At 38.5% G+C, this 28,000-nt stretch overlaps 2 protein-coding genes across 6 annotated transcripts; one reads left to right on the top strand and one right to left on the bottom strand.

Annotated features, from left to right (window-relative positions):
- Window positions 1-18: 18 nt before the first annotated feature.
- LOC117289286 (craniofacial development protein 1-like) lies at window positions 19-25,671 on the top strand. The gene is made up of 7 exons (XM_033770342.1): window positions 19-185; window positions 1,008-1,131; window positions 1,592-1,844; window positions 2,413-2,522; window positions 23,229-23,345; window positions 23,897-24,055; window positions 25,474-25,671. Exons 1-7 carry the CDS (start codon window positions 125-127, stop codon window positions 25,562-25,564), a joined length of 915 nt encoding a protein of 304 aa, XP_033626233.1. The 5' UTR covers window positions 19-124; the 3' UTR covers window positions 25,565-25,671.
- On the bottom strand, window positions 13,434-27,997 carry LOC117289284 (lysosomal acid glucosylceramidase-like). 5 transcript variants are annotated; one of them, XM_033770337.1, is made up of 11 exons: window positions 27,793-27,997; window positions 21,348-21,466; window positions 20,849-21,031; window positions 20,084-20,239; window positions 19,278-19,411; window positions 18,201-18,373; window positions 17,251-17,488; window positions 16,146-16,370; window positions 15,468-15,631; window positions 14,828-14,944; window positions 13,434-13,800 (listed from the first exon to the last, which is right to left on the bottom strand). In XM_033770337.1, exons 2-11 carry the CDS (start codon window positions 21,409-21,411, stop codon window positions 13,698-13,700), a joined length of 1,557 nt encoding a protein of 518 aa, XP_033626228.1. In that variant the 5' UTR covers window positions 21,412-21,466; window positions 27,793-27,997; the 3' UTR covers window positions 13,434-13,697. The 5 variants fall into 5 exon arrangements, with proteins under 5 accessions (XP_033626228.1, XP_033626229.1, XP_033626230.1 ...); XM_033770338.1 differs by having other exon boundaries at window positions 27,787-27,997; XM_033770339.1 differs by lacking the exon at window positions 27,793-27,997 and adding an exon at window positions 27,349-27,396.
- Between the last annotated feature and the right edge of the window lie 3 nt (window positions 27,998-28,000).

Genomic DNA, 28,000 nt, shown 5'->3' on the forward strand with positions numbered 1-28,000 from the left:
CTCGTTAGAAGTGGACGATCTTTTTATTTTTGGAGACAAAACAGATAACTGCGTTGCTGGTGTAACATCAGCCACCATAAAGTCATCATTTTGTCGGCTTTGTTGTTAATTTTAAGCTCTTAAAATGTTGTGTGATCCTGATGAGGAGTACAGCTCCGACGAGGACGAAGACTATGTGCCGTCAGGTAAGCTGATCGCCGGTTGAATGGTGTTTTATTGATGGTGAATTAACGATAATAATACTATAGCCATGCTAGCTAGCAGAACACAGGTCATTTTGTCATGCACGTTGTGGTTAAATTCAGAACACCGTCCGTACGTCCCGTAAAGCCCGGTTCATACTCCCTGCGGTAGCGAATGGGAATTAGATGTGAATTTGACGCCACAACTCTGTTTTCGCAGCGATGTTCTCAAGAGAGTTGAGCACAACTCAACCCCCTGCAAATTATTATTATTATATAATTATTTGTTGTGAATGTGTTAGTGTGACGTCAACATTCGTATCGCATTTTATTTTGCATTCGCAGGCAGCAAGTATGAACCGGCCGGGCTTTTTAGTAACTATAGTTTTTTATACACACCCCAAGGGCTAATAAAATGGCCCCCGAGGGGGAAGTCGATGGTGCCATTTGCCCCCCTCCGGTGTACAAAACCCATGGACCCCAGTCACAGCAGCGCGTGCAACAATTGTTTTGTAGTTGTACTGTACCTTATAATGTTATTCCTCTCCTCAAAGTTCTATTGTCATCTTCAAACGTTATTATTATTACCTACGGAGTATGCATAGTAGTTTAATAAACAGTTCAAACAAATAAGAAACAATTGGTTTTTACAAAGCTCTGGAAATCAACTAATTAACGCCCGGTGGGAACGATCAAGGGATTCAAGGTAATGTACACTGGTAAACAATACGCATCTACCATGGCTAAGGATGCCCGCTGCGCATATAACGTGTAGTGCCCCTTCGAGGGCGAAGTTCACATACTCTATCGGATTTTATTTTTCAGGTGAAGCAAGTGAAGGTGAATCTGAAGATCATGACGGAGATGAGGAAGAGGTCGAAGGTCAAAAGACATCAAAGGTCAAGAAAAAGAGTAAAACAAAACATGAAAAAGCTCAGGAATTAAAAAGGTAGGGATTTGGCTGAAGATAAATTTATTTTGCTGAAATCTTACTTTTTGGTGATTTGTATTTGTAGTTGTATACCACAGTCAACTCTCGTCATAACAAGGTTGTTTTTGTTGAGAGGCGGCAAAACAAAGAAGCACAAAGCAGAAATCAGATTTGGGACTTCAGAATGTACTCTTTATTTAACATGTTTAAGCAGAAACTCTTTCTAGCAGAAACATTGTTGTGTGAGGATTGCCAAACAAAGAAATGCTAAGCAGAAATGAGATTTGGGACTTTGTAATGTACTATTCATAAGCAGCAACTCTTTTGTTCACAGGGCTCTTTAAAATGAGAAAATTGAAAATGCAAAAACAAGCTTTTTAAATGAGCTACTTGCATTGTACATATGAGCTTTTGAAGTTTTCCATTTCTATGTTAATGTGTCTTATCTCCATAATTTCCTTCTTTAAAAAAAAAACAGAAAAAGAGGTATCCAACTTCCGGAGGATGATATTCCCGCAGAGCCGTCCCAAGAAAATGACGATCAAGACATGAAATCTGTCTTCAAGATGGAAGAGATCAAAGCGGCCGAGATAAAGAAAGAAGAGAAGGAGAAACAGAAAGCCGATGATCTTTGGAGCAGTTTCATGAAGGATGTCGGTGCAAAACCTAAACCCAAGCCACTTCCATCATCAGCTGGATCGGTATCAGTTGCTGGTACTGTCTCAAATAAGGTAATTCTTCACAAGATAAGTTTATTTTGTATTTTTTAGCCTCAAGAGGTACACTGACAGGGACGAGAAATTTCAGACTTTGATCAGAATATAGTCTTTTTAAAGGCCGTGGACACTATTGGTAATTACCCAAAATAATTATTAGCAGAAAACCTTACTTGGTAGCGAGTAATGGGGAGAGGTTGATAGTATAAAACATTGTGAGAAACGGCGCCCTCTGAAGTGGAGTGGTTTTCAAGAAAGAAGCAAATTTGCCACGAATTTGATTTCGAGACCTCAGATTTAAAATTTGAGGTCTCGAAATCAAGCATCTGAAAGCATATGCATTTGATGAGATACACCAAGTGAGAAGACTGGTCTTTGGTCTTTGACAATTACCAATAGTGTCCAGTGTCTTTAAGATACACCAAGTGAGAAGACTGATAATTTCAACCAACCTCGTAAAATTGGAATCCTAGTCTGTAATCTCAGACATTTTTTATCAGCAATGACTCTCACCCCTGATTGAAACCCCCCCCCCCCCACTGATATAATGGAATGTGGAATTCTGTATCTATTGTTATGACAGGCATGTTCAGATTCCAGTAAGGAGAGTAAACGAACCGAGGATGCAACGCCACCGACCAAGAAGACAGTCACTGTAACCAAGATCTTTGAGTTCGCTGGGGAAGAAGTCAAGTAAGTCGCTCCTTTTTCTATCATTTCACTAAATTTGTCTACTTTGCCATGTGTTGCTGTTTTACTTGCACCCTCTGGTCGGTTGAAAACATCAAGCAAAGATGCCATGGCATGCTGATATGTGTGTATGTGTTCCGGTGGTCAGGTTGGTGTACTTTCAGGCCTGTATGCTTCATTTTTGATATGGCAAGGGCACCAAGGCATTTCCTCCTTGGTAAAGGGCATCCTATGAGGAAATTGTAAATTTCTACTGGAGCATTTCAAGGGCACCAAGGCAATGACCAGGGGCAACGGAGGCAATCGCCTTCGTTGCCTCCGTGAAGTATCAGGCCTGTATTTTAGTGGTATCTTTCCTTGCCATCCACCTGTAGGACCCCGGTTCGAACCGCGCCGAGAGGTACTATGTGGATTGGGTTTTCAGTCCTTACCTGACTGTGTGGGGTATCCCTTGAAGAATTCTCTGGGGTTTTCCTCAAACGTCTTTAACTGAATACTTCCTTCATTGTTTTCTCTCCAATAGACCGATCCATTAGGCACCGCCCTCTCCAATGCCATTCTGCACAACTCTGCCGCGCTCGCCAAGCATACGCGCACTCATGTCGGACCTTCTTGTGTCGGACTCTTGGTTGCGCAATGGGTTGCGATTGGTCAATACGCATTGGGGTGGAGCTTAATGGATCGGCCTATTGGTCCTTGGCTAGTACACTAAGTTTACTTTATCAGAGATATGAGATTAGTGAACTAAATGCTTCTGGTGTTGCCGTTGCCTCAGAGTGGTTATAAAAACACAACAAAAAAATATCACAAGAGAGGATACATAATACACAATGCATTTATTCAAAAACATTGCTTACATGACATCATTATAATGCAAATGTATCTAAAAAAATCAGACATTTCAAATGTTGTTGAGTTGGTTTACTTGTACGTGTTAATCTCAGACTACACTGAATTTTATGATAATAGAACTTTTTGATTGTCAGCATATCTCTAAAAGGCCTCACTACTACAGTTTCATCAGCTATTATTGAATAAATGCGTCTACTTACTTGTTTATTCATTTACATATTTTGTAAACTTGCGTAAATCTATAATCGATCCATCACTGTCAAAATGTGGCATTGAGTAAGGTGACCTTCAAGGTCATTGCACTAAATTCACATTAAGTTCCACGTCTCACAAACTTCTCGAGAAATCATAACAGAAATAAAAATGAAATAGAATGGAGGCTGGTAGTGGTAGCACATAGGTCTATAGTTACTAGCATGTTCGTTGTAATAAGTTCAAAATTAAACTTTAAACTGACGAGGACAGCCCAAATCTGACTGATTTAACAATGGGTGCGTTCGTTTAGCTTCCCTGGGTCGGCCCTGGTCTGCCCCAAGACGTTCGAATAGCTTTGACGGGGCTCACCCGGGTCAGCCCCCAGTGCCCTGCTTGTGGAGTGGGTCACTTGGGGGTGACCTGAGGAGCATGCCGTCATCACGAGAGGGCGAGTGTGATCGTTCGATTAGCTCTTGTCAGGGGCTCACCCGAGTGAGCACTGCTGGGTCGACCGTGGGTAGCTTAACGAACACACCCAATGAGAAAGGTTTGTTTAGACATCTTTGGGCGATTTTACCAAATGTAGGTTTGTATGGATCTTGCTGGTATATTTGCGTTTATATACGGGTACAAGGTCCGGCTCGTATCACGTAGAGTTACCTTTAACGTAACATCTCGTCTGAAAGAAAATAATACATGGATATAAAAAAGACATCCGGTTATCCCTTGTTGAGCAGTGTTATAAAGACGTTCTGCTTATAAAGTCCTGAATCTCACTTCAAAATAGCTTTCCTGTTATACAGAGGTTCTGCTTATTAAGTCCTGAATCTCACTTCAAAATAGCTTTCCTGTTATAAAGACGTTCTGCTTATAAAGTCCTGAATCTCACTTCAAAATAGCTTTCCTGTTATACAGAGGTTCTGCTTATAAAGTCCTGAATCTCACTTCAAAATAGCTTTCCTGTTATACAGAGGTTCTGCTTATAAAGTCCTGAATCTCACTTCAAAATAGCTTTCCTGTTATAAAGACGTTCTGCTTATAAAGTCCTGAATCTCACTTCAAAATAGCTTTCCTGTTATACAGAGGTTCTGCTTATAAAGTCCTGAATCTCACTTCAAAATAGCTTTCCTGTTATACAGAGGTTCTGCTTATAAAGAGTACATTCTGATGTCCTAAATCTCATTTCTGCTTTGCGATTCTTTGTTTTGCTGTCCTCTTTAAAACAATGTTCCTGTTTAACAACTTTCCTGTTACAAAGAGGTTCTGCTTATAAAGAGTACATTCTGAAGTCCTGAATCTCATTTCTGCTTTGCGTTTCTCTGTTTTGCTGTCCTCTTATAACAACATTCCTGTTATAAAGAGGTAATTTGACCAGTCCAAGCGATCTTGTTACATGTATTTTAATTAAAGTTGAATGTAGGAAGAAACATTTTCAAGGAATCTTCAAATGATTCAATACTTGATTAGGAGAAGAGATTGTTGGTATTTAGATTTTCTTTTGCACATGAAGCAAGTTTTGCATCATACGAGATCTTTTTTATAAAATTCAAATGAGGAATACTGTACGCTGTTACTTACTTATTGAGTAGTATAGCCACTTTAGAGTTATCAGGTAACTTGAATGCTATACTGTATAATGGAGTGTCGTCTCTTGATTGGAGGCCAATGCGTATAGAGCCTGGCGGTACGAACTTACTGCAGTAGGAGAAAGGAGAAGTAATGTCTTCATGAATAATGGAAATGTCAATTGAAAATACTGCATCTGTCGTCAGGCTAGGAAAGTTTTGTTACATCACAAAGAGTTAAGATTGATCTTAACTCACTGTGTATCAATCGTAGGGCTTGCAGGTCTGTATGCTTCGTTTTTGAAAGGGCAAGGGCACCAAGGCATTTTCTCCTTGGTGAAGGGCATCCCTATGATGAAATTTGTAAACGCAATTTCTACTGGAGCATCTCAAGGGCAAAGACCAGCTGTGGCATGGAGGTCGTTGCCTCTGTGAAGTACATGTATCAGGTCTGGACTAGGTTGCTCATTTGGTAGAGCGCAGGCACGTTAATCCTGAGGATGTTGGTTCTAACCTTGCTGTATTGACCCCTTGCACGCGCGTCACACGCGGCGACTGATGCCACTCTCACCATGTTGGTGAGCAGTTAGGTTTATGTGAATTAACGCCGCGTCGCCTAAAATGTGCACTTCACTGCATAACGCACAGCATAGAGTTGTATATAAAAACGCACAGTGTAATTGCCCACCAGTATGGCTCATTCAAGAATTTTCTGATGATGACGTCAGGTGAAATGGGTCAATAGCAGGATTAGATAGTCAATTAGTTCTACATGTTGTCCTTGTTTAACCCCAAATCAATCGTGTGATGTAACATACAAATCACTAAGGTGATATTTTGACAACTCAACCTCAAGATGAATCTTAGTGCTTTATGAAGTCGAGCCCATATGCTGATTTTTCAAATCTTAAAAATCATCTTCCAAAAATGTGTTTATACCTGAAGTGTCCCAAGTGATAAAACATGGGTTGTTTATAGAAGAGGTCTCTCTCAGCATCCACAATGATGGGACTATCTACTTGATTATTGGCCCAGTTTGGTCCTCCATTCATGTCTAGAGCCAGGTTCCAATCCAACCACCCGGTTACCCAGTGGTTTAGGTCCTGATGAGGGGGAAAAGAAAAGGATAAACAAATATACCGTGACACGCAGGCAACAGAGGCCATGTCTTTTGTTGCCCCTGGTCTTGGCCTTGGTGCCCCTTCAAAAGTGTCCTAATGACTTTAAGATTTTCTAATGAAAGTGTCATTTGCAAAATTAAAACGGCCTTGCTCTTTCAAAGTTGAACTTCCAGGCCTAGCAGAGTGTGGGTTTGAATCCTGGTCATGACGCTTGTACCCTTGAGCAAGGCACTTAATGACATAGTTGTTTCGTAAAAAGTTGAGAAGGTAAACATTGCATTCTACTCTACCAGCCAGGCATCTAGTGGGTGACACCTATACCTACATCCTTGCGGACTGTGAAGGCAGGTAACCCTGCCCTGGGGACAGCTGATTTGGATCGATTGCCCAAATAAGTTAAGTGACCGTCAGGCAGATAATAATTGACCTTTGAAATACAAGGGCAGACCTTCATGAAAAACACTTTTAAATAACAATCTTAATAATTTTGTGAGATCGTAAAAATGTCACCTGTATGATATCATAGCTGTATCGTTCCCCACGTTCCCACGCACCAAGTTTGACAGACTTTGTAAATAACTGGTACCCTTCACACGCCTCGCTTGCAATGATGAATTTATCCGGGAATTCTTGGTGGGTTTTAGTCAGGGTGTCATAAGTGTCGTCATTCTTACTCATGTACCAATGGACGGCCATACCGGACAGGTATTTAGCTGCTTCTTCATCTTGGTAAATCTGAAATAATTGTGATAAACACTTTTTATTAATCCAAGTCATTTTATTTGTAGTTAGTGACAATTATTCTACTATTGGTTTCTTGGGCTAGATTTTACTAGGAGCTTTTATTAATCTTAAAATGTGCATCAATCTTAATGAATTGATTTGGGGTTAAACAAAGAAAATTGACTAGAGTGGGATTTGAACCAACAACTTTCATTCTGATGCTCTACCAATAGAAAAAGCAAAACCTATTGCAAAACAAAAGCAAAGGTCAAGAAAAATGTTACAAATGAGCAGAGAGTTTGAGGGCAGATTCAACACTCACTCCTCTCATTTCACAAAGCCATACCCCACAATAACAACACCTTGTTTCCTCAATAGACCCCTTGCATAACGCAAAACTCTACACTGACGCGCACGTTTTCATGCACAAAGAACAGCTATGGTCCAACCATTTGCCTCCTTTGACCCCAGTGAGGGCGCTTTTTGACCCCAATGGGGGCGTTTTTTAGGGTGTGACGTCACATGCATACATAAAGAGCAGCTGTTTAGAACTTTTCTTCAAACCCATTTTTGAAGTAGTGAATGAAAAAACTTACCACTTGTGATTCAGAAAGCAGCGATGGCATATTATCATCATGCGTAATGATGCGTAAATCTTGGTAACCATGGTCATGTAGAGTAGGCCCAAGATCTTTCTTGACGAAGTCTCTCATGATGGCTGCTGGCATGGACATACTCTGCCACTGATAGAACGGCATGCTACCGGCGGATGGTTCGTTCTGAGTTGTCACGCCCCATATTGAGATGTCATTCTTCTTGTATGCCTCTAGGAATCTGATTAAGAAAGAATGAGAAACAATAAGATGGTTGAATTTTTTTATTTTGGGTGTCGTGGCCGAGTGGTTTAGAGCATTTCTGGTGGTCAAGTCATCAGAGTGTAGGTTCAAATCCCAGTCGAGACACTTGTATCCTTGAGCAAGATGCTTTACTACAAATGCTTCTCTTCAACCAGGGGTATAAATGGGTAACTGCGAGGGCAGAGGTTGATATTGTTTTTGAAAAAGTCTTCGGAGCACCACGGCAGCTCAGGGCTGTATACTCCCCGAGGAACTGTTCAAGATTAAAGGAATGTTATTGACCCAACGACCAGGGTATAAATGTAAAGCGATTCGAGACATTAATGTGAAATGCACTACAACTGTATACATGTATAAGAACTTATTAGTATTATAATCAGGCCTGTATGAAGCTTGGAGCTAGGGCACCAAGGACATTTTCTACTTGAGGGCAGGCTTTGAGGAAATTGTACAGTTTTACTGGAGCATTTCACGGGCACCCAGGCAATGACCAGGGGGCGTGGAGGCAACCGCCTTCGTTGCCTCCATGAAGTATCAAGCCTGTATTATCTTTACAGTCTTGAGACAACAATAAGTTTTTATATATACAAATACTTAACAAAGTATAGAGCCCATGTTTGATAAACTTGTCCTCCTGGTTGACCAATCAGAGTAAAGTCTCACACTTAGGTCATGAATTATGCATGAAATCAACTTACTTGACAAAGTATAGAGCCCATGTTTTATAAACGTGTCCTCCTGGTTGACCAATCAGAGTAAAGTCTCACACTTAGGTCATGAATTATGCATGAGGTCAACTTACTTGACAAAGTATAGAGCCCATGTTTTATAAACTAGTCCTCCTGGTTGGCCAATCAAGGATCCTCCACCTGCCATTTTGCCGTTAGTTTTCATCCAAGCAGGTGCAGACCATGGACTAGCAATCAGCTTAAGCTCGCTTGGACTCATGTCTAGGGCTGCTCGTATCACTGGAATCTGCAATTTAATACAGATTTAAGAAAAGAAGTTGAGAATAGCAGAGAAAACAAATGTTGTATTCATATGAGTGCATTGTCATAAAATATATGTAATCATAAGGTAAAATTTGGACTAGTTTAATTCACGAGAAGAAGCCGATTTAAATGAAAATAGCCCGATTACAGTCAGTGACTGTATTCTGTGACAATGCAAAATCAAAATACATTCAATATTTGTGTCAAATTTAACTCACATGTTGATCCTTGTCATTTGAATTTTTAAAATAATAAATACGTAGGGCCCAATAGATTCAGAAACTTGTCACTTCAAAAATTCTTTTAAACAAACCCTTCTAAACAATGTGGTTAACTCTATGTAGACACATATATCGCCGACAATATATCGCGATATTCGATATAATCGCGATTAATTAAATTTGACATCATCAGTCTTCAAACTCCCAGTGAAAGTTGTAGAAGAGACAGTCATAGCATAAGAGAGGTGTTCTAATGACCTATTCTTCTGGTTTACTCCAAACCTATCGGGTGCAAGATGTCTCAGCTAGGAAAACCAAGTCGATCCGATATCGAAATCATTTCCAAATTAATATAGCGATATTCGATAATATTGTGTTATCGCCCAAGCTTAGTGCCCAGTAAAAAAAATAATATATCCAAAAAATAACGTGAAGCATAACTGAATCTTTACCTTGTATTTAGTATCTTCTTCAACCAGTTCAAAACGACTTAACTCATAATCCCCTGGTGTATTATCATATGAATATTCTCTTGTTGAGAAATCACAGCTGTGGATCGGTACACGGCCTAGCGAATACTCCAACCCTAAGGTAGAAATCAAATGATACTATTTGTTAAACAAACAAGTACAGTTACCAAACTAACGGGTATTTAATAAGCGTCTTAGCCCAGTGGTATAATGCACTAGACTCTAGTATGCAATACATGTAGCGTTAAAGGGAAGGTGCACATGTTAGTAGTTACTCTTAAAAACACTGGACACTGTTGGTGATTGTCTTCAGACTTGGTGTGTCTCAACATATGCATAAAATAACAAAACCTGTGGAAATTTGAGCTCAATTGGTCCTCAAAGTTGCGAGATAATGATGAAAGAAAAAACACCCATGTACACAAAGTTGTGTGCTTTCAGCAAATGCTTGATTTGGAGACCTCAAAATCTAAATCTGAGGTCTGAAAATCAAACTCGTGGAATATTACTTCTTTCATGAAAACTACGTTACTTCAGAGGGAGCCGCTTCTCACAATTTTTTATACCATCAACAGCTCCCCATTACTCGTTACCGAGTAAGGTTTTATGCTAATAATTATTTTGAGTAATTGCCAATTTAGTGTCCACTGCCTTTAAATATAATGGCAATAAAGCAAAGCATTTTGAGAAACATTTCACTTTGGTGTAATGTGGTTGTTTAAAAAGTTTTAAAGGACTTTATTTTTATATAAATTGGGTCCTGGGTTTTCAGACTCCATTGAAGGGGTTATGACTTCGCGATTACAGAAATGGAAGGATAAACAAATGTAGCTGTGACAAACTCCTTGTATTAAAGTGACTAACTGTTAACCAAGTAGTATATTTAGAAGTGACACTTGAAACAAGATTCAAAGGAAAAGTTTCCGCATGGCACCACCACTTTTACCTTTTGTAGAGAAGTAGGATTTAAGAAGGTTTTCTGTGGCTCCATCTGAGAGATTAAGGATATTCATGGTGGCTGAGTCTGTGAAGGATCCCCCAAAGCCTAAGATCTCCTGGTAATGAACAGAGTCATCTACAATCAGCTGCTGACGATATTTGGCTGTAAAGACAAAATGGAATACACATTTATTTTAAAGATGTAGCTTATAAATATTTTGACAAATGTTTGGTTTAAAAAAAAAGGTTACAGTGCAAGCACCGAATTTCTCGGCTAGCTGTGTATGCGAAGAATGCCTAGTAACGTGGAGTACGCATGTGCACAAGCGAAAATTCCCCGCTAACCCGTGAAATACGCTTGATGTAAGCACAGAATTCCCTGCTTCCGTAAGCACCGATTCTTTGCTTGCGGTAAGCAGAGCCATGAAATTTGGCAATGGTTGCTGTTTGGATGCTTAACCCATTGTGTGTAGCTTTACAATAAGACTTGGGATTCAACAGTTTGACTCTAAGTGTACCTTTGTTTTCAAGCATGAAGAGTTGTCGTTGAAAGCGGTCGCCATCTTTGCTTGAGGTGTAGACCACATACTGTCCAAAGCGAGGCTTGGCATTCCTCTCAATGGTGTCGCAATAATTGGCCGAACATTCACACACAAAGGATGTTGCATGAGGGATGTTCTTTCTTTGGCAAGGTTTATTCTCTGAAAAACAAAAAGATAAACTTGATCGACTTAGGAATGGATTTGACATTTGAATCTAGCCATATTGGCTATTGAACTTTTGACATTTGAATGTAGCCATATAAGTCTGCATACTGAGGGTTGACATAAATAATTGACCAAAGCATAAAGAGTAAACTATGCCCCATCACCACCTAAGATGTGATACGTTTATTCTCAGAAATCTTTAATATTTTTCATTTTATATATTTTTTCGTTGTGCATCTTAGGGTAAAATTACTGGGTCTACATATTTGATTTTATAAATGTTGATTGCATATATCTGTTTATTTGTACTTGTACTTTTATTGTTACAACAAAAATTGTGGATTCTATTTTTGACCTTTTAATTATTTTACTTTTTGTGGTTTAATATTAGAGTTTGTATTGTTGTAAAGTTCCTGGGAGCGTTTTTAATGGATTTGGCGCTATATAAATGTGTTTTATTATTACCAATAAGCCTGCTTGATTCTTTTTGTTTTCTTAAAAAGGTTTTTAGAAATTAGAAAATACACTAGGGGCGGGGGGGGGGGGGGGGGGGTGTCGATGTGTTGGAAAAAAGGTTGGTATGTTGAAACAAAGGTGTGTCGGAACACCTGTGTGTAAACCATCCACACCGAGGCCTACTACATGTACTTCATTCTTCAAGACAGATTTTCTTCTTTAGTAGTAAAATGCATAGAGCAAGGAGGGCACGTCTTAAAGGCAGTGGACACTATTGGTAATTACTCAAAACAATTATTAGCTTAAAACCTTTCTTGATTACCAGTAATAGGGAGAGGTTGATAGTATAAAGCATTGTGAGAAACAGCTCCCTCTGAAGTGGTGTAATTTTTGAGAAAGAAGTAATTTTCCACGAATTTGATTTTGAGACCCTCAAGTTTAGAATTTGAGGTCTCAAAATCAAGCGTCTTAAAGCACACAACTTTGTGTGACCAAGGTGTTTTTCTTTTCATTAATATCTGGCAACTTCGACAACCGATTGAGCTCAATTTTCACAGGTTTGTTATTTTATGCATATGTTGAGATACACTAAATGTGAAGGCTAGTCTTTGACAGTTACCAATAGTGTCCACTGCCTCTAATGAAGGGAATGCAAATTTCTACTGGACCATTCCAAGTTACTGTACACCAAGGCCAGGGGCATGGGGGCAGTTGTCTCATGTGCATCCATGAAGTATCGGACCTGCACACCTTTAAAAGCTCCAAACATCACTTAGGGTTTAGTCTTCACAAACTGTTGTAGGTACATGTACAGTTTCAAATCCTACACAGTAAAACAGAACATACCTCCGAGACAGGGCAAACAGAAGACGGCCAGTATCATCCATTTGTACATCTTGAGTAAAGATGTAGCTCTTTGAGCAGCGTGACTTGAGTGGTCTTAATGTTATGTAATAGTTAGAACTCTGCTATGTAGCCGTATTGTACTGGCAGTGTCATCCAACCTGCTCAGTACTGCTTGCACTTATTAACCTTAATCACAACAAACAGTTAAATGTATCACTCAGATTGACTTTCAGAATCTTCCAATGACTGGTTGTTCTATGGAACAATCATCACTTGATGATCTTCTTTATTCCGCTCTTGTCATTTCTCTATGAATATATAGCACGCTGTTACCAGGCTCAATGACTTAACCACACATGTCCTTCGCTCATTGTACACAAAACTTAAGATTTGGTCTCGCTGCAAATGCCTTGACTGAGCACACATACAAACACACACACACTGCTTGGGAATTTGCTTGGCTCATTGTTTGCTCGTTGTCATAGCATTGTACAGTAAGATCTGGCCCCCTCTGTGTAGCATGGCTGATTTTGCTGAATGACATAATATTAACAAGGCACCTGGCAAGAAAGGGGAAAACGAGTGTTCCCTTTGCCTCCCCTGAATGCCTTTTCGACCATTGTGCGAAATCAAGCTGGTAGTATTTTTAGGTGTTTTGTGCCCCATCCTTTAAAGACACTGAACCCTATTGGTAATTGACAAAGACCAGTCTTCTCACTTGGTGTATCTCAACATATGCATACAAAAAACCTTCATAAGATCGACGACCAATTGAGCTCACATTTTCACAGGTTTGTTTTTTTATGCATATTGAGATACACCAAGTGATAAGACTGGTCTTTGACAATTACCAATAGTGTCCATTGTCTTTAAACATTATAAAAAATATCAGTGAAAGGAAAAGGTCAAATTCTGATGATTTTGTGTTCTTTGTTAATAATAATACAAGGTATTTATAAAGCGCTCCAAGTCAGTTATTAAGTTAATGTTTGTTTTGAGTAATTACCAAACGTGTACCTTCCCTTTAAGTAAACTTTTAGGCATCGATGAAAGAAATTGGCTAAGTAGTATTGGCATCAGTGCCACTTCAAATGTTTCCCAATGGACGTGCCCTTAAATTAAATGGCCTTGCCCCCTCGAAGATGCATTTCCAGCCCTGTGAAGTTCATCGATAAACACTTTAACTACCTTTCCATGCAATTTATATTAGTCAAAAGTGATTATCTAAATCCCTTCACCATATATAAGTTTGTATTGATCGAGGAGGCACATAAGCATTGATATACAACTCTCCTAGGTCTGTGTCCTGCAGGGTCACCTTGACTCCTTGGTCCAGTCTGCAAAACAAAACACACACAAACAAAGTTTGATTAAAAAAATTCCCCAAAAATAGATCAGACGTTTAAAGACAGTGGACGCTGTTGGTAATTGTCAAACACTAGTCTTCTCACTTGGTGTATCTCAACATATGCACAAAATAACAAACCTTTGGTCTTTGAAGTTGCGAGATAACAATGGAAGGAAAAACACCCTTGTCACATAAAGTTTTATTTTGTCAGATGCTTGATTTCGGGAGTTCAAAAGTCTAATTTTGAGGTCTTGAAATCAAATTTGTGGAAAATTACTTTTTCTCAAAAACTATGTTACTTCAGAGGGAGCCGTTTCTCACAATGTATTAGTCTATCAACAGCTCTCCATTGCTTGTTAACAAGTAAGTTGTTATACTAACAATTATTTTGAGTTATTACCAATAGTGTCCACTGCCTGGAATTCTAAAGCTGAAAGTGAAGGTATACACTTGGTGATTACTCTTTAAATTAATGGCAATTAAACTTTGTTACGGTTAGAAACATACAGTAGCTTTCAAGTTTCAATAGTATAAAAAATTTTGTGAAACTTTTCACTTTGAAGTAATGTGGTTCCGTACAAAGATATAAGTTTGAATCTGAGAAGCGTTACTGTCAGATACATTTCTCAGATCGTGTATTCCTATCACATGCTTTTTTGTATGTATTATTCTTCCGTCGTGGACACATTTGCTCTGGATTTTCGGTGATACATGTATCTCAAAAACGTGACCAACCTGTAGCATCTATATAGCGCCCTCTATTGACTTGTTGTCATACAAGTTTATTATTCGAAGGTTAAAGTTCAGAGGTGAATAAAAGTACAAGGATCCATCTTGATTCACGTTGCAACTCAAACAACTCCGTTTTAGAGTTTCCATATTTCTCCACCTTTGTTTCGAAATATTCAAGAACCTTTCAGAATTAAACTTTCACATGTTAATTTTATTGTATATTTACATTTATACCAAAGGAATAATTGGACATCAAACCTATATTGAATTTGAGTTTTACTTACTCGTTTAAAATGACAGCAACTTTAGAGTCGTCAGGCGTCTTGAATGCTATACTCAGTAATGGTGAAATCTCACTCGCTTCTAAACTAATACGAACTGAGCCTGGAGGAACAAATTTACTGTAAAAACAAAATCCAACAATATTGTTTAAGAGTTTTCATTTAAAGCAGTGGACACAATTGGTAATGACTCAAAACCCTTCTTAGCATAAAAACTTACTTGGTAACAAGCAATGGAGAGCTGTTGATAATATAAAACAATGTGAGAAACGGCTTTCTCAGAAGTAATGTAGTTTTTGAAAAAGAGTTAATTTCTCTTTCAAATAATGAAAGACTTCAGCTGAAGTTTTTATCATGCATCTGAAAGCACACAAATTTGTGCAACAATCATGACAAGGGTGTTTTTTCTTTCATTATACTCTTGCAACTTCAATAACCAATTGAGCCAAATTTTTCACATATTTTGTTGTTTTATGCATATGTCGGAATACATCAAGTGAGAATATTGGTTTTTGACAATTACCAGTATACATGGTGCCAGACTACACTGCATTTTGGTTGTGCTTTATTTGGACCGCAATCGCATCCAGCAATTACTTGACCCGAGAAAACATTGGCTATCCACATCATAACTCGCTTTTACCTGAAGTGTCCCAAGTGATAAAACATGGGTTGTTTATAGAAGAGGTCTCTCTCAGCATCCACAATGATGGGACTATCTACTTGATTATTGGCCCAGTTTGGTCCTCCATTCATGTCTAGAGCCAGGTTCCAATCCAACCACCCGGTTACCCAGTGGTTTAGGTCCTGATGAGGAGAAAAATATGAAATCTATTTTCTTTGATAGACTTGGCAATAACTGGGTTTGCCCTCACAGGCCTTGAACTTCATTCTTGAAAGGGCATGGCAATTTTCCTCTGGTAAGGGTTACCTCCTTGAGGAAAATATAGATTTAAATTTGTACCAGAACATTGCACAGGGCACCACAGCAAAAAGCACAGGGCAATTGCTGTTGGTGCCCTGGATTATTTTAGAGGCCTGCCCTTATCTTTTTGAGTGCCCGGCGAGGATCAGCTTCTTGTCATATCACTAGTTCGTCAGCTTTTTCACTTGTCATAATTAGGAACAGCTCCATGCTGTAAATCTAGAGCAACCAACCAGTCAAACGCTATGCAAACATCGCGGAATACAACTCAAGGTGGGAACGCACGGTAGAATTACCCCAAAGCCAGTCACTGTAACTTTCCGTGTGGCAGTGGAAGAAAAGTCCAGTGGGAACATGGCTAAAGATGGTTTAGTTTGAAGGAAGTAGTCTGTATACCTGAATGATATCGTAGCTGTATCGTTCACCCCGTTCCCAAGAACCGAGCATCACCGGTTCTGCGAAAAGGTCTGCCCCTTCACAGGCCTCTGTAGCTACAATGAATTTATCTGGGAATTCTAGATGGGTGTCTGTCAGGGTGTTGTAGCTGTCAGGGCCGCGGTTCTTGTACCAATGAACTGCCGTACCTGACAGGTAACTGGCAGCTTCTTCGTCATTGTAAATCTGAGAATGTAAGGAAGCAAACGTGAGTTAAGTTAGGATTTAAAGTTTGCATCGTATAATTAGGTGAGGCTTATGGAAAGGTTTGCAGTTACACCATTACAATGACTATCTCTAAATGAGGTGGGGTGGTTCTGAAAAGAACCGTTGTTTTCAACTCAACGTTTCGCTCTGATCGTCTTCTGGATTAAGCTCGTCTTCTGGAGAGCTTTCTCCAGAAGACGATCAGAGCATACTGATCGAAACATCGAGTTGAAATGGTTCTTTTCAGAACCACCCCAACTCATCAGAGATAGTCATTACGTGGTGTTACCGCAAACCTTTCCATATTGTATTTCCACCTTGTATTTCCACCATGCAAAGTTTCAAATCCTACTTAGGTGAGGCTTGTGGTAACACCATGTGATATCTCTTTTGGGTAGTGTTGGTTCTGAAAAGAACCGGTGCTTGAAAACTCAATCATTCACAGGAGAAATCTTCATGAATTTATTATAAAATCAATAGTATTTGCAATAAAATAGTGACTTTCAGGCTAGAAATCTAACTTTTAAAAAAAGTAACCAAATGTTTTAGACCTCAGGTCTCTGACATTAGAAGTTTTCAAATGTTTTTCCTTGCCCAAAGCAAACAACTTTTGCTTTGTCAGGAATTAAATCGTCAATTCTGGCCAGCTTAGTATTTTGTCTTCTTCCTCTCTTTATTAATAGCAACTGAATTTCAATTTTCTTTTGAACCACCCACCCATGTATCGCCCGCTAGCCTAAGTCTATTCTTGAATGAATTTTTTCAAAAAAGCGCGCCCTCCGTCGGGTTTTCACGTTACGTTTAGTTCATTAAGAGTATGAGATATTGCCCAAGACTAGGCCCTAAGTTGAAGTCTTACCAATTGAGAACCAACAAGTAATGACGGTACATTATCATCATGAGTAATCAGCTTAACGTGACTGTAGCTGTATTCACGTAACTTTGGACCTAGATCCAGCTTGACAAAATCTCTCATGATTTCTGGAGGCATTGCCATACTCTGCCATGGATAGATTGGAATTAAACCGGCCGAAGGCTCGTTCTGGATGGTCATTCCCCAAATGGATACCCTTAGCTTCTCGTACTCAAGTAGGAACCTGTTGAAAACAATAACAATATTGTTATTATTGGTTTATTTAGAATATTCAATAATGAAATACTTAGATCATGAATTATGCATGAAGTCAACTTACTTGACAAAGTAGAGCCCATGTTTGATAAACTTGTCCTCCTGGTTGACCAATCAGAGTAAAGTCACACACTTAGGTCATGAATTATGCATGAAGTCAACTTACTTGACAAAGTAGAGCCCATGTTTGATAAACTTGCCCTCCTAGTTGACCAATCAGAGTAAAGTCACACAATTAGGTCATGAATTATGCATGAGGTCAACTTACTTGACAAAGTATAGAGCCCATGTTTGATAACTTTGTCCTCCTGGTTGACCAATCAGAGTAAAGTCTCACACTTAGGTCATGAATTATGCATGAAGTCAACTTACTTGACAAAGTATAGAGCCCATGTTTGATAAACGTGTCCTCCTGGTTGACCAATCAGAGTAAGTCTCACACTTAGGTCATGAATTATGCATGAGGTCAACTTACTTGACAAAGTATAGAGCCCATGTTTGATAAACTTGTCCTCCTGTTTGACCAATCAGAGTAAGTCTCACACTTAGGTCATGAATTATGCATAAAGTCAACTTACTTGACAAAGTAGAGCCCATGTTTGATAAACTTGCCCTCCTAGTTGACCAATCAGAGTAAAGTCACACAATTAGGTCATGAATTATGCATGAGGTCAACTTACTTGACAAAGTATAGAGCCCATGTTTGATAAACTTGTCCTCCTGGTTGGCCAATCAAAGATCCTCCACCTGCCATTTTGCCGTTAGTTTTCATCCAAGCTGGTGCAGACCATGGACTAGCAATCAGCTTAAGCTCTCTTGGACTCATGTCTAGGGCTGCTCGTATCACTGGAATCTGCAATCACAGAAACCCAGTAAAAACATGAACTTTGGTTATAATGATTCTTCCATTTTGCTTTTTAAGCGGTTCATCAGAATACAGTGAGATGTGTTTTGCCAGTGTTGTACTTTTAGTAGTTAGTCAAATTAATTGTTAGCATAAAAAGTTACTTGGTAACAAGCAATGGAGAGCTATTGAATACATTGTGAAAAATGGGTCCCTCTGAAGTAACAAAGTTGTTGAGGAAGAGGTAGTTTCTCACTCAAATACTAAACTAAAAGTTAGCCTTTTTGGCATCTGAAAGCACAAAAGTTTGTGCAACAAGGGTGTTTTTTCTTTCATTGTTCTCTTGCAACTTCGATGACCAATTGAGTGGACATTTTCACAGATCTGGCAGGAAAAACACTGAATGTTGAAGTGCCTCGATTGTCACTGAGTGACGGATATAGTGCTTTATAAGAAGCTACTTTAATAATTGTATAATAATGATTAAAGACAATGGACACTATTGGTAATTGTCAAAATCCAGTCTTCTCACTTGGTGTATCTCAACATATATGCATTAAATAACAAATCTGTGAAAATTTTAGCTCGATTGGTCATCGGAGTTGCTAGATAACTATGAAAGCAAAAAAACACCCTTGTCACACGAAGTTTTGTGCTTTCAGATGCTTTGTGTGATTTCGAGACCTCAAATTCTAAACTTGAGGTCTTCAAAATCAAATTCGTGGAAAACTACTTCTTTCTCGAAAACTACGTCACTTCAGAGGGAGCCGTTTCTCACAATGTTTTATACTATAAACATCTACCCATTACTTGTTACCAAGTGAGGTTTTATGCCGATAATTATTGTGAGTAATTACCTAGAGTGTCCACTGCCTTTAAATGAGGACCAGCAAACTGAAGTCTACGTTCATACCTTATAGTGGATATCCTGATATGCTAATTCGAATTCACTGAGGTCATAATCTCCAGGGGTGTCCGCGTATGAGTACGTACTACTTGAGAAATCGCAGCTTGCGACAGGTACACGTCCAGCGCTGTACTCCAGTCCTTTGAAAAGAGTTAAAGAGATTGAAATTAAAAAAACAACATTACGCTATTTTTGGGTTGCAGAATTGTCAACACTTAATTGTCAAACTTATTTCTTGAAAGTGAAATAATAAATAATGGTCTGTACTCTACTGTAGTCTATTAAAAAAAGTTCAAGAAGTTCAAAAACAACATTGCGTTGAATTGTTTTTTAGAATTGTCAACAGTTATTTGTTTTATTTATTTCTTAGTCTATGAGCGATAGAATGGCTGACACCAGCCGTGATATTTTACGGAGGCAACAAAGGCTATTGCCTCCATGCCCCCTGGTCATTGCCCTGGTGCCCTTGAAATGCTCCAGTAGAAATTTACAATTTCCTCACAGGGTGCCCTCAACCAAGGAGAAAATGGCTTTGTGCCCTTGCCCTTAGAAAAAAACGAAGCAACAGTGTCCAGGGGTCGATTTCACAAAGAGTTAGGACTAGTCCTAACTTAGGACTAGTCCTAGGAGATATACAAATTGCATGGATAGTCCTAAGTTAGGACGAGTAACTGGTCCTCACTCGAGATAAGACTAGTCCTAACTCTTTGTGAAATCCACCCCCGTGCCTTTACATTTAGTAATAACATATTGATAATGATGAATTAAGAAATACAGGCTTTATCAAGTCCTGCCACGAAGTAGACACTTACCTTCTGTAGAGAAGTAGGATTTAAGAAGGTTTTCTGTGGCTCCATCTGAGAGATTAAGGATATTCATGGTGGCTGAGTCTGTGAAGGATCCCCCAAAGCCTAAGATCTCCTGGTATTTTTGAGAGTCATCTATCGTCAAATGATGGTCGTGTTTAGCTGGAAATAAACAAACAAAATGTGATGTTTTTGAAAGTTTTTGATATCCTTGATTTCAACTGATTTTTCTTGACATAGAGAGACAAATCCAATTGATTTTAATGAGATTTTTTGTTTTCTTTCAATTGTCAAGTTTGCATTGTGTTAACAATATTTTCCAAAGATAAATTATTACTCGGGAAGCTCTGACAAGGATTTTTTTTTAAAATATTATTTTAATATATGTGAAGAGTTAATATTTGAATATGTTTGTGGTGAATCAAATGTGCAGTGTACGGATTTCTTGATAACAAAAAATATGTCCAGGCCTGATACTAAACTGTTTGTTTTTTATATAGTGCCCCGAGGCGCTTCACAGAGGTTAAAAGTATGCAAATACAGAACAATTTAAGGACAAAACAATTTAAGAAAAACAGATTAAAAATACCGAGGTAAAAACAAAATAAGGCGATTGCCTCCATGCCCCAGGTCAATGCCTTGGTGCCCTTGAAATGCCCCAGTAGATAATTACAGTTTCCTCATAGGGTGCCCTTTACCAAGGAAAAGCAGCCTTGGTACCCTTGCCCTTTCATAAATGAAGCATAAAGGCCTGTAGGTCACTACTCTAACCTTCGTTTTCTAGCATTAAAAGTTGTCGTTGAAAGCGGTCGCCATCTTTGCTTGAGGTGTAGACCGCATACTGTCCAGAGCGAGGCTTGGCGTCTCTCTCAATGGTGTCGCAATAACTGGCCGAACATTCACACACAAAGGATGTTGCTTCAGGAAAGTCTCTGCGTTGGCAAGGTTTACTCGCTACAGGAAGACAACACATTATTAAAGGGAGAGTGAGGTTATACCTTCCAAGAATTAAAGACACTGGACACTATTGATAATTGTCAAAGACCAGTCTTTTCACTTGGTTTATCTTAACATAAGTTAGGACGAGTAACTGGTCCTAACTCGAGATAAGACTAGTCCTAACTCTTTGTGAAATCCACCCCTGGGCTTAAGTGTACTCTCTTTATCCTCTGCCTATATTGATGTATTGTTTATATTGACTTGCTCAATTAAGAATGATTTACCACCTAAAATAAATAAATAAATAAATAAAGTAAATAAATATATATACCTCCATCGCAGCAGGGAATGACAGCAACATTCAAGATCATCCAAATGGAAAAATACAGCAGCATACTGGAACAATTATTGTGAAAAAATCACGAACTAACAGCTTCCCCGACACCAAACCTGAAGAGATTAATGACAACTTTGTGATCAAGACAATTTTTTGTGATCAATTCAGTCTCCTGACCCTGACGATGCTAGAGCAAGCTAGCGAAGGCGAAGTTGAGACCAATTTAGAACTCACTCCGCGGTAATGGAATTAATAACAAGAAGTCCCCCTCAATTCACAAGGTGAAAGTAGCCCGCCCGATTTTCTACCTTCCGCTCAGGTAGTAGTTAACAAGCAGGACAGTTCTTTTTAGAACTGAGAAGTCTCCCAAATTTCGAAATTCTACTCTGCAGAAGTAGAATACTCAGCAAGACAAGTTCTCAAAAGAGCATAATCTACCCAGCATGTACACATGGTGTTACTGCAAACAAAAGTATACATTGATACCTCATCATGCAATGCCTCGAAACCTATACCAGTTTTCTTTGTCATGATAGAAAACAGTGGTGAAATTAACTATGTAGTTATGCCATCAGGTATACCAGCACCTTTTGCTATGTTCTAGGGGCATAATTAATAAAAACCAATGATGCAGTTCTTGTGCAGCGTTTTATCATATCGGATTGGGTGTCTCAAAGCAAACAAATCAGTTATGAAGTGCTGTGGTTGACTGTTTTGAGAACCATGTACCAGCATTAGTCAGTAGAGTATTATTGTATTATGCACATCCAAGTGTTCAAGTTTGAGTTTGACTGAACAAACAAGGAGGAAGCCATTTCATCCAGCAGTTTAGCATACATAGCAAAAACATTTCAGACTAAAGTGTGTTTTATGCAGCATTTACACTTACATACTTTTTTGTGTTCTTTTTATGTTATTTTTTATTTTTTTATTATTATTTTATATTTTATTTTTTTAAATTCTTTTTTTGGGGGGGAGGGGAGGGGAGGGGAGGGGGGGTTGCTTTTGTGTTTTTGTTGTTGTTGATTTTGGTTACAAGGGTTAAGGGCTCTGACGTGGTTGATCACACCTGGGGTGGGGGGGGGGGGTGGCTGCCGTACTGGCTTTAGTGGGTCAACCTTGTGTGACGCACAAATTGATTTCTTATTAATTGCTTGCACTTGATCAAGAGTCAAGAGTTTCAGATTGGTGCCTTTTTCTCTGGATTATGTAACATAAAATGGCAGTCAAGGATCAAGGCAACTTATGTAGTCATCTTGGAAGGGACAATGTCGTGACAATTACGCATACAAATCCAGACAAATATTTAATCTCTACTTTTATGTTAGAAACTTAAGAAAACCTGGATTGTCAAAAATGGCGATTACCCAAGTGATTTGCCTGTAGCTTTTGTCACAGAATTCAAGTAAATGGGACTGGACAAAGGGCTCTTTATGACTTTGTTATAAGAATTTGTTATAAGAGGACAGCGAAAGAAAGAAACGCAAAGCAGAAATGAGTTTCGGGACTTCAAAATGTACTATTTAATAAGCAGAACCTCTTTATAACAGTGCTGTTTATAACAAACGCTGAGTATATGGTGCGTGTTAGTACGACACTGCTCTAGAATTGCAAGGGTCGTGGGTTGGAATCCCACCCGAGTAACATGCCTGTGATTTTTTTCACAGGACTCGAGAAAGTACTGAGTATACAGTGCTAACACAAATCGGTGTACATGTATATTTTGATGGGTAAAACCAAAATGAGTAATCTTTATCCCCAATACAAGTTTAACGTCTTAATAGTGCTTCATACACATTGGTGTAAAGGGTAAAAACAAATTATATTCTAAAGATCTGTTAAAATTGACACGTTTTATCCTTCTTCTTACAATAGAGTCACTGAAGAAGTTGCGGCTGGTTCAAAGGAGGCCCAGATGCTCTTGGATCCCAAACCAGCGTCTGCTAAGACAACTGTAGGAGCTAACTCTGCCTCAAAGATGCCGCCATTTGGGTAAGTCAGCAGTTTATAATATAGTCTAACTTAATGGGTTTGGGTACTTTTTTTACTTACACAAACGTCCACACATTTACATTACACGGTTTCAAAATGACGATGAGAGAAAAAGCTTTCCTGTAAGGACTACTTGTTGAGTTGCTGTAGTTTTTTGAGAAATTAGTAAAAAAGAAAAATTCAAAAATAACTTTCTTCTCAGTGAGACAAAAATTATGTTAGCATGTACAACGGATTCACATGATGCTCCTGAAGACATTGCTCTGGGACTTTCACTTATCTTTTCACTGATGAGGCTGAAACTTCAAGTAAATACATATCTTCATTCACAGTGAGTAGGGATTTATGTCGTTGCCAAAAAACTTGATCTACAAAGGGTATCAAAACCCTTTAAAAGTGGATCCAAACAAGACAACTGTTGAGGAGTTTTTTTTAATGTCTTCTATGGTGGGTAACTATGTTACTGGATAGCATAAAAATTGTTAATATTTAAAATTTCATTATGATGAGTTCATCGTTTGAGCATTAATTTAACGTCATTTTCTTTACAGTGCTAAGAGACCCGCCGGAGGTTTAGGGAATGTGTTGGGGCTGATTAACAAGAAAGCTAAGATTAGCGTCTTAGAGAAGTCTAGAATTGACTGGAATAGTTTCAAGACAACGGAAGGAATTGCAGATGACTTGAAGATACACAACAAGGGCAAAGATGGGTGAGTAGAGGATTGATCAAAATGGACAAAGGTTCAGATCGAAAGTATGGATTCTTATCATTAAATTCGTTCATCTGGATTGTTGATTTAATCTCAAGTACGAGGTGTGTGTTTACAAATCCGAAAATAGTACATAATGTAGATTAGTTACATTACACTGATCAATAAGCTTAGAGCTTCTTCAGACTGGTGACCATGTCCAATGCTGAACTGTCTCATTAAAGGATTTGGGTACTTTTTTGTAAACACAAAACACATTAAAGGAACACGTTGCCTTGGATCGGAATTTCCATGCAATTTCAAGGCATATTTGTGTGGATCATTGTATTCTACTTTTAAAACATCTTTCCAACCATGTGCATTTCATAACAAACGGTTACAAACGCTTTTCAAATACCAACTCGACCTATCCAAGGCAACGTGTTCCTTTAAACTTACATTGTTTGAAGAAAATGGTGGTAGAAGGCTTCCCTTAAAATATAACTTGCTGAGGTGCTGTAGTTTTTTGAGAAATGAGTAAAAGCTTTCTACCATCATTATTGTCAAACTGTGTGAGTTTGATGTAAATCTGTGGACATTTATAAGCTCCAGAACATTTATGATCAATTAGTCCAAACCACGCCTACAACGCCCTCTAGGTCCACCAAGAAAGGGTAAAAATGCAGTTCAGCATCGGACATGATCACCAATCTAAGGAAGCTCCTACACGTAGCTTAGGAGTGAAAGAAAACTAACTAAAAACAGTTTTATAACATCTTAATTCTTTCTTCAGTATGAATTCTAGTTTCCCATTTTTTGTTACCCCCTTGTTTACCCCTCGTTTTTTTTTTTTTTTTTTGCTTTCTGACTCCCTCTCTTTCTATTCAAATATATTTTCAACCTCAAAAATCATTTCAAAATTTACCCAGTCAGTTTCCCTTGTGATTTATATTGATATATGAAACAAAAAGTTGCATCCCCTTAAGGTGATCCCCTGGCTGCCGCTTCCCAGGTTGTATCGTAATTTGGGTGTGATCCCTGGTTACACGGCAGTTAACGGTTGTATGGCTTTTGACTGGCACCCCGAACAAAGATATTGACAAAATAGGGACACTGCCAATATAGGGCTAGATAGCTCAGTTGGTAGAGCGCCGGCACGTTTATCCGCAGGTCGTTGGTTCGAATCCCACTCTAGTCAATTCTTTGTTTAACCCCAAAAAATCAAATATATTTTCACTTCACTTTTTATGTTACACTTGGATACCTGTTCATGATTGTTCAAGCAACTTTTATGTTAGCAGACTTTGTTTGTACCCGCAAGCTTTTGCGCTTGCAAGCTTTCACGCTTGGCGCTTGCGAGCTTTCATGCTTTGCGCTCATACTTTTTTTTTGTTCAACTGCCTATCACAAACTACTTGTTTGTCTATTTGTTTATCAAGGTATGTCGAGAAACAGAAGTTTTTGGCACAGGCAGACCAGCGACAGTATGAGAAAGAACGAGATATGCGAATGGGACAAGCTAAGAGGTGACATGCCCAATCATCAGGTAGTAATAGTGGCTTTCAGTCGTAAAGACACTGGACGCGTTTGGCAATTGTCAAAGACCAGTATTCTCACTTAATTATCCCAACATATGCATCAAATAACAAATTTGTGAATATTTTGGCTCAAATCGTCATCGAATTTGCAAGAGAAAAATAAAATAAAAAACACCCATGATGCATTACCTTCTGTGCTTTCAGATGCATGATAAAAGGCCTCAGCTGAAGTCTTTTATTATTTGAGTGAGAAGTTCCCTCTTTGTCAAAAACTACTTTACTTCAGAGGGAGCCGTTTCTCACAATATTTTATACTATCACCAGTTCTCCATTGCTGGTTACCAAGCATGTTTTTATGCTAACAATTATTTTGTGTAATTATCAATAGTGTCAAATGCTTTTAACAATGCAGGGATCAAGTGGACAACGTCATTTGTTAGGAATTCTTTTGTCTTTTTAGTCAAACATCAATTTTGTTTTGTACAGTAGTATTGACAATGAAGTATGAAATGAATCATGTAGAATAATTTTTGTTGACTTTTTGTATTTTTTGTGTAACTGTTTATTTGTAATGTTAAGACTAGAAGAAATTAATGAGAAAATTCTTTGCAGTTTTATTTAGCTATTTTTTGAAAGCTGTAACAACCTCAGAAAATGCTCAAAATAAATCATGGTGACACTGACAGGAAGAGGGCTCAATTTTATAGAATTGCTGAGGCAGAAAATATTGCTTAACCATTGTCTGCTAAGCAGAAATGAGCAGGATACCAGTCACAAACTGTACTTGTGTCATGTTAGTTTGGCTGGTGACCTTATTATGGTTAGCGGATTTTGTCAGGCTTGGCTACTTGTTGTACTTAAGCAGCTCTACGAAATTGGGCCTAGGTGATAAAATGTAACTGGTTTTAGATTTCCGAAACAAGAACTACTCTACAAAAAAGGAGTATTTCTTATCTTAAAGCCATTCTACACTTTCGGTAAACAGTATTGTCCAAGGCCCACACCTTGTGTATCACAACTTCTATATCAAATAACAAACCTGTGAAAATTTAGGCTCAATCGGTCATCGGAGTCGGGAGAAAATAACCGAAAAACCCACTTTTTGAAGTTTTGCCGTGTCATGACATGTGTTTCAAATAAATCCATAATTCTCGAACTCGAGAATTTATATTGTTTTAATGTTTTCTCAAAAAGAAAAGCATTTCTTGGAATATTATTTCAAGAGAAGTCTTTCACCATTACCTTCTGTAAACCCTGTAAGTTATTTGTAAAACTGTGTTTTGGGTTTTTTTCTGTTCCGAAAGTGTCCAATGGCTTTAAAGGTTTGACAATTTTTTTTTTAAGTTAATGCAAAGATTATGTCTTTTTGTCTGAGACCAACATAAATGTACAAAAACGTCTTCTGAGAGTATTTCTAGTCAAGCTTTCAGTAATTAATTTTGTTCGCTCCCAGATGTCTGATTTTGGTAGTTACTGTGTACATTTAAAGAGTACAAGTTGGATCAAATAAATTGAATTTGGATCAAACTTCGTTTTTATGATGTGTTAAGTTTGTTTTCTGTTCCTGAATGTGAGACTTTGTTGACCTTTTTTTTGCAAGAATATTATGTGGTTTATGGCAACAGTTATTTTTCTGAATTGACCAACATGTTCCTAATTTAATGCTATCAACCATTTTGAATATATTATTGACATTTGCATGAAAAACTCCGACAAATGATTTGATAAAATAAATTAGCAAGAGACTCTTTTGTTTATAATTAACTGAATACAAACCAGTCTGAATGTCAGAATTGTCTGCCCTCCCAAATAAGAATCAGAGGCCGATTTCAAAAAGAGTTAAGACTAGTCTTATCTAAAGTTAGGACCAGTAACTGGTCTTAACTTAAGAATAGTCCCATCTTGAAGAATTGCTCAGGACTATTCCAGAGTAAGAAAGAGTATATGTCTTTATACTTTATTGAACAGCCAATGTGCAACAATACTACGTGCACATACATACAGTAATGGCGACGTAAATCTCTGCCTTACTTCTACAGTTTGTAACAATGGTCAAAAAAATTCCGTTTTTACCGTAAAAGAACATTTTTAAAAATTCACTTTTCTCAGGGATGTTATCTTTCCTTAACAGAACCGTATCCTCCCCCCCCCCCCCAAAAAAAACACCGACAACTCTTGCAACTTTGCAAAACAAAGGTATCAGCTAAACCGTACATTTACCGTTACTGTGACTGGTATCCCACCAAGTTCTTGCTTAGAAAAGGAATTTGCCCTGTTCCGTGTATTTTGGAATTTGCTAAGCAGATACAAGGCAATTCGGAGCTTGGCGTGCAAGCAGACTGGAATGGTGATCGTTAGCACTGAATTCGGCGGTTAGCAAGGCCAATAGGGCCCACTGAACGACTTGATGAAATCGGGTCCTGGATCT

This window comes from Asterias rubens, chromosome 4, assembly GCF_902459465.1.
Source record: "Asterias rubens chromosome 4, eAstRub1.3, whole genome shotgun sequence".
NCBI classification, from domain to species: domain Eukaryota; kingdom Metazoa; phylum Echinodermata; class Asteroidea; order Forcipulatida; family Asteriidae; genus Asterias; species Asterias rubens.

Coding starts and splice junctions, on each gene's coding strand:
- LOC117289286 (XM_033770342.1), top strand. CDS start 125: ATGTTGTGTGATCCTGATGAGGAGTACAGCTCCGACGAGGACGAAGAC. Junction 2,523..23,228: donor TTCGCTGGGGAAGAAGTCAA/GTAAGTCGCTCC, acceptor TTCTTACAATAG/AGTCACTGAAGAAGTTGCGG. Junction 23,346..23,896: donor TCAAAGATGCCGCCATTTGG/GTAAGTCAGCAG, acceptor TTTTCTTTACAG/TGCTAAGAGACCCGCCGGAG.
- LOC117289284 (XM_033770337.1), bottom strand. CDS start 21,411: ATGCTGCTGTATTTTTCCATTTGGATGATCTTGAATGTTGCTGTCATT. Junction 21,032..21,347: donor CATTCCCTGCTGCGATGGAG/GTATATATATTT, acceptor GTCTTCCTGTAG/CGAGTAAACCTTGCCAACGC. Junction 19,412..20,083: donor ATCCTACTTCTCTACAGAAG/GTAAGTGTCTAC, acceptor CTCTTTTCAAAG/GACTGGAGTACAGCGCTGGA.